Genomic DNA, 6,656 nt, shown 5'->3' with positions numbered 1-6,656 from the left:
AAATCCATCAAAAATAGATATAGTTAGAATAATTTAATTAAGTACCTAAAAAATCTCAACACAACCATGATAAAGAACAACCCGGGTTATTACATAAATAACAATGTATTTACCTGTAAGCATCCACCATCGGCAATAACTAGTTCATCTACAAAGTGGCTTATGAGTTAAACACTTTAAATGAAGGGATTTATTTCTTTCTTATGGTTCCTTTTATGGTTTTGGGAAGGGGTTTCACAGTTGAGATATCATTTGCTAACGTTGCCATGAATTGATCTTCATTGTAGATGTAAGCAAAACTCTTAAACTGGACACTACAAACAACATATAAAATTATAATGCTGGTGTTCAGTACACTATTTACACATATACCAATTCAACCTATTTAATCAGTTTAAAAAAATAGAATGAAAACCTTATTACCTTGTTGCTTGTAGTTGACTGTATCTTTGGAATCACAAGTGTTGAAGGCAATGCTTTTGAATAAGATCAATCACCGAACTCCTAATCTCATGAGGCTGAAGATCATGGCCGAAATTAAAAGTTCTTAGTTCACTAAACCGATTGTACTTGAAATCCAACATAACCAAGCTATCAAATACAACATAACAAAGCGGATTGTAACAAGACTTTGAACAATTGAAACTAAAAGAACCCTAAAACCGAAATTAACAAGATGGAAAATAGGTATATGTTGATGCCGATAGAACCTGGTTTGATGATGCAAGTGTGAGGAGTGTGTGACAACAGGAGGAAGAAGGAATTGTGCTATGATCAGAAGGAAGGTAGATACTTGATGCATGTGTCTGTATGCGATAACAGGGGAGCACCAACTGGAATCAACGATCGATTTAGATGTAGCGATTGGATGCAAAAATCGGAAGCCTCATGGAAGGCTTGATGTGTGTGTCTTATGCGATAAGAGGTGAAAACGCAGAATCGATCCATAAAGTTGTGAATCGTGTGGTGAATAGGAGATTAGGAGGAAGGGTATTGTTGTCCATTCATAATGTATTTTATTTATAATGATTTAACATTATGAAAAACAATTATAAATCAATAAAAAATACCAAAAAAATAGATTTAGGTATATATGATATTAAAAAACATTAGGAAGGGTAAATACGATATTTAGAGCTTAGTCTGGGCAAATACGATATTTAGCTGTTTAGGAAGGGCGTATACGAAATTCTACCTATTCTTTTTTAGAGGTTGAATTTGAATAAAGCTCTTACTAGAGTTAATTTAGATAGATGTGATATTGCAATTGGTTATGTGATGTACTTAGACGTTGAAACTATCAATCATCTTTTTTCTTGCGGGATGGTGATGAATTTGTGGAGTTTTCTAGCTACAAGGTGCTAGTCGGATTTGCTAGTTTTGTCTTCTAATTTCTGAGTGGTTATCTATGATTAATTATATTTGAATGCATCTCCAACCGACAAGATGTCTGGATGTTGATGGTCTTACTATGTTTGGGTGATATGGTCCTTACATAATAGAACGTTTTTCAATTCGTGCAAGTGAAACCTTTGAAGGCGGTGGTTTGAGATTTCATTCAAAATCGTTTTTTTTAGATTAATTCAAGATTTCCTAAGTTTCAAATTAAATTGGTTAATTGAGTGCAAAATCTATCTCTTGTCTGTTGTAATTACTAAATGTATTTTTGTTTTTGCTTTTGCTAGCTATTAATATTAATGCCGCCATTAAAAAAACACGCGTTCGTTTGATTAGAACAAAAAATTATATGATCTTCAATTCATCAATTTATATTTTATAAATTTATCGTTAAAAGAATGCGGAACCCAAAAATTATGTATTTGTATATGCCAATTAAAAAAAATATTGAAACAAAATATGCGTGCATATTGTAATATATCAAAAATAACAATTAACTATTCTTGAAAAAATATATATATTTTCTGTTATTTTCAAACTAAAATACCCGCTTATTTTGACCAAACATTAAACTAGATACGTATATAACCCGATAGTGTTTTTCGAAATATGATTGGCTAAACGTTATTATGAAAAGGAAATTTAAAATAATAAAATTTCTATAGATGAAAGCGCCCAGAAAGTCATTGCCTCATTGGAAGTCTGGATGGTAAACAAAGGCGGCTCAATAATATTGATACCTTAACGTATATTTATGTAACTGATGACTGAGAATCCTCTCATACTTTCTTTTTAGTTTCCACGAGCTAAAATTAGATTTTGTCAATCCAGTTCATAAGAAACATGGCCACTGCTGGTGCTTTGAGTCCTGATGATCTAGATACTAAATACAGTATTAAACGAGCCCCTACCTCAAAACCTCCATTTTCGTTGTCAGATATCAAGAAAGCCATACCACATCATTGTTTCCAAAGATCCTGGATTAGATCCTTTTCGTATCTTGTTTTTGATCTCATCATTTCCTCGATCTTGTACTACCTCGCCACAACATATATTCCACAACTCCCTCACCCTCTCCCTTACATTGTATGGCCGGTTTACTGGTTCCTTCAAGGTTGTATATTCATGGGTCTTTGGCTTATTGCTCATGAATGTGGTCACCATGCCTTCAGTGACCACGTATGGATCGAGGATTCTATAGGGTTTGTTTTACATTCATGCCTACTAACACCTTACTTTTCCTGGAAAATAAGCCACCGACGACATCACGCTAACACCGGTTCTCTTCAACATGATGAAGTATATGTACCAAAGACAAAATCAAAACTTGCTTCTTCCTCGTTTTACCTTGACAACCCAATTGGTCGAATCTTAACACTTCTTGTTAAACTCACTCTTGGATGGTACATCTATTTGACAATCAATGCTGCTGGAAGACCGTATGATAAATTTGCAAGCCACTACGATCCTAGAAGCCCGATTTTCTCAGAGAGTGAGAGAGTATTGATCCTCATGTCTGATATCGGACTTATAACATTTTCTTACATGTTATACAAAGTGGCGATGATTCAAGGGTTTGCTTGGGTTTTCTGTGTGTATGGAGGTGCATTGATGGTCATGAACGCGTTTCTTGTGACCATCACTTACCTTCATCACACTCATCCTTCTTTGCCTCATTATGATGACTCTGAATGGAACTGGATTAAAGGAGCACTGTCTACTGTAGATAGAGATTATGGAGTTCTAAATAAGGTGTTCCATAATATTACTGACACACATGTGCTACACCATTTGTTCTCATACATTCCACACTATCATGCCATGGAAGCCACCAAAGCGATCCGCCCTATTCTCGGTGAGTTTTATCAAAGTGATAACACTCCATTTTTCTTGGCGTTATGGAGAGAATCCAAGAACTGTCTATTCGTGGAGCCGGATAATGAGATCGATGAGAAGAACAAAGGTATCTACTGGTTCAAAGGTCAATATTGATGTCATGTTTGTGTCTTGTAGTGCTTTTCAACCTTAAACAGAAGATGTAATTTCTTGTAACTGCCTTGGCCAATTAAAAACAATAATAGTATAAACTATGGTGGTTTGTTGTTTGAAGTGATCTGTTGAAATTAAGATTAAAAAATTTAGCATTTTACATTAAAATATAAAAATTTGAATTTAGTTTTGTTTTTAAAAATGGCCATTTAGAAAAAACATTAATAACTAAATAATAAGTTGATCTTTGAATTTATTAAAAAACTAAGTGGTATGCTCGTATAAACGCCGATATAATAATATTGAACTTTGAAATAGTTCTACCACATACACACAAAATACCAATAAAATTAAAACCTTCAAGTGCTTTCTTCTAAACAATGGTTGTGCTTGATAAGTTCCGTCTTCATCCATGATTACCACTTTTATAGCCTTCTTGTTTGTTATTCTAGACAAAATCGTTAGATTATGTTTCTAAGTTAATAATTAAATTAGTATAATCCTGAATTATTAGCAATTTTTTTTGTATTGCCTTTAAAACCAATAATGGATTACAATGTTTTTTCAAGAGAGAAACTAGTATATTAATTTATTATATAGTTAATACATTAATTAGAAATCAAAATAAATGATTTATTAATATACTATGAGAATAATATATAAATTAGAAATAATGTTATTTAATTAAGAATTAATCAGAAATTTGTAACATCTCAAAAATCGTGACCAAAAATTTTCTTTTAAAGACATTACTAACCCATAAATATTAAAACATTTCAATCATACTATAAGGGTTTCATGACAAATCAGAGTATCTTTTGAAAACACTTGTTCATTTTATCAGAGTAAACATTCCAGACTAAACTTCTTGGTGTGTCCCATGCGATAATCCCGAGCCATTCCCTCTGCTACCGGAAGTACCTGAAACCAAAACTGTAAATCATAAGCACGAAGCTTAGTGAGTTCCCCAACCTACCACATACCATAAATATCTACTGATCCAAACATGCTATATAGAATCGTGAGCACATAATCACATACTGGGCCCCCGCCCGTTGCATTAGGCCTCGCCTGCCATCGGACCCCGTCCGTTATCAGGCCCCCGCCTGGCATCGAGCCCCACTCGGTATACAAATATGTTTCCCTTAGGCCCCGCCTGTCCCTCAGCCTCGCCCGCCATAAACGTAAATACGATCAAATAACATACTAAAACATACAAAAACATTCCCTATCCATATCCTGATCTAAGGCCTCGCCTACTTGGGCCCCGCCCCTTGTCTGCTACTGATGTAGTGGAACCTCGTCCACACTCCTACTAGTAGTGAGATGCGGGGCCCTACCCACACTCACATCCTTCCTACCACGGTCCTCTCCCCTGATCTGCTAATATCAAGATATGGAACCCCATCCATACTCAGCTAGTGATGAGATACGGGACCTCGCCTACACTCACCTCCCTACTAGGCACATACAAGTATCACGAAGACAGCAAGTATAATATAACATATTAACTAAGAATCTTCCTCGGGATTACCCCGGCATCAGACCCCCGACCCGGAGACATAATATTATCTAATGTACTTCGAGCATACCCCGACACCGGACCTTCGGTCCAAAACCTATCATACTGAAACATGCAAGAATGACAAAGACCTTTAGCATCTTAACATTCCTTGGGCCCCACCCTGCATTAGGTCGTAACCCGGAACATATATCAATAAATGCCTAGAACTAACCCCCAGATCTTCCTTCTATACATAAGCATAAACATAAACATGAACATAATGGGCCGGCATTGTGGCCGTAGACCCATGCATACAGTGAGGAGACTCACCCCGCACTGCTGAAAACTCGCTGAACACTTTTGTCTGCTAGTCGGCAACTTCTAAACCGCTGACCTTTCGACTTCCCGAACAATTAATAACCAAAATAAAATTTAGACCACAACATTCCCAAAAGTCAACCTAGGTCATAGTTAACTGTCAAAGTCAACCTCCAGTTGACATGAATCACTGAGTTGATCTACCAACTCCTCGAGTCCATACTCCTGCAACCCCATACAAACCCGACTCCACTCGTCGGGTCTAGCAAAAACTCGACGGGTTCTCCTTCAACCATACAATCGGGACCATCTTCAGCCAACTCGCCGAGTTCTACCTTGAAATCGTCGAGTTCATCATCCACATAAGAATGTCTAGGCTGTAACTCACTGAGTTGTTTGGACAACTCGTCGAGCCCGTCTTCATAAACTTCATGACCATTATGGACTCAGATTGGTTGGGTCCCTTACCAAACTCAACTCATACCCTTAACAAAAGGGTTTTCGGGCAATAACTGGCCTGACTCGCCAAGTCCCCCAAGTGACTCGCCGAGTCCCTCTATGTCCAATTCTATTAAGATGATTTCTGAGGGTCTCAAAGCACCAAAAACATAGATCTGGACCCAACCATCTCCTAACCATGCAAAGATACCACCTTTTTCGTCCATTCATGGCCTTTTGAGATAAAAAGGCTAAAAGAAAACTTCATATGCTTACAAGGGGGGTTCCTATGGCATAAAGCTTGCACCTTTATGCCATAAGAGCCCTTAATAGTGCTAGATCTGAAAACACAAGCTCTTGGGATGTCCATTCCTCTCATGCTACGGTTCTTGGACTAAAAAACCCCCAAAATGAAAAGAAGAGAGAGATCACATGCATAATGATCAAGGTGGAAACTTTCTTACCAGAAAATGGAGGAGAATTCAAGAGGTATCTAGATCTACTAGTCTCTTCTTGTATCCCCAAGACTTCACCTTCTTCTTGAAGCTTCACAACACTCAAGAATGCTCACAAGCTCATGGGAGGCACTAGGGTTTCGTTCTGGATTTGAGAGAGTATCAAGGAGGCTGATGAAGGGTTATAATGTTCCTTAAATAGGGTGCAATGTGACATCCCCAATTTCATGGCCAGAAAAGACCGATTTTTTTATGCTTTGTTTTTAAAATCAGAAGAATCTTTTAAAGAAAACAATTGCGGAATTTGTTCCCTAAACAAAATATGATAAAAATTATCCAAGCATTTCTTTAAAAAAAATGTATTTTCATTATATAACAAAATCTCAGGATGTCATGTTCATTACATACCAAAAGCATAAACAGAACAAAATAGACCTTACAACAGTTATTCATAACTACTGGCCTATAATCCAAAATCACTCGTCAAGTTCACCAACTTATATTCTTGTGCCATTACCTGTAATGCAAAGAAAACTGAGTGGGTCAGGCTTGGG

At 36.7% G+C, this 6,656-nt stretch overlaps 1 protein-coding gene across 1 annotated transcript; it reads left to right on the top strand.

The window, feature by feature from the left end:
* Positions 1-2,164: 2,164 nt before the first annotated feature.
* Positions 2,165-3,507, top strand: LOC145037872 (delta(12)-acyl-lipid-desaturase-like). Its single transcript, XM_078986618.1, has one exon. It carries the CDS (start codon positions 2,242-2,244, stop codon positions 3,388-3,390), a length of 1,149 nt encoding a protein of 382 aa, XP_078842744.1. The 5' UTR covers positions 2,165-2,241; the 3' UTR covers positions 3,391-3,507.
* The last annotated feature ends 3,149 nt before the right edge of the window (positions 3,508-6,656 follow it).

Source organism: Lactuca saligna, chromosome 3, assembly GCF_052625555.1.
Source record: "Lactuca saligna cultivar CGN05327 chromosome 3, ASM5262555v1, whole genome shotgun sequence".
NCBI lineage: Eukaryota > Viridiplantae > Streptophyta > Magnoliopsida > Asterales > Asteraceae > Lactuca > Lactuca saligna.
The sequence above is the reverse complement of the archived record's forward strand: the minus strand, read 5'-3'. Positions and strand labels throughout refer to the sequence as shown.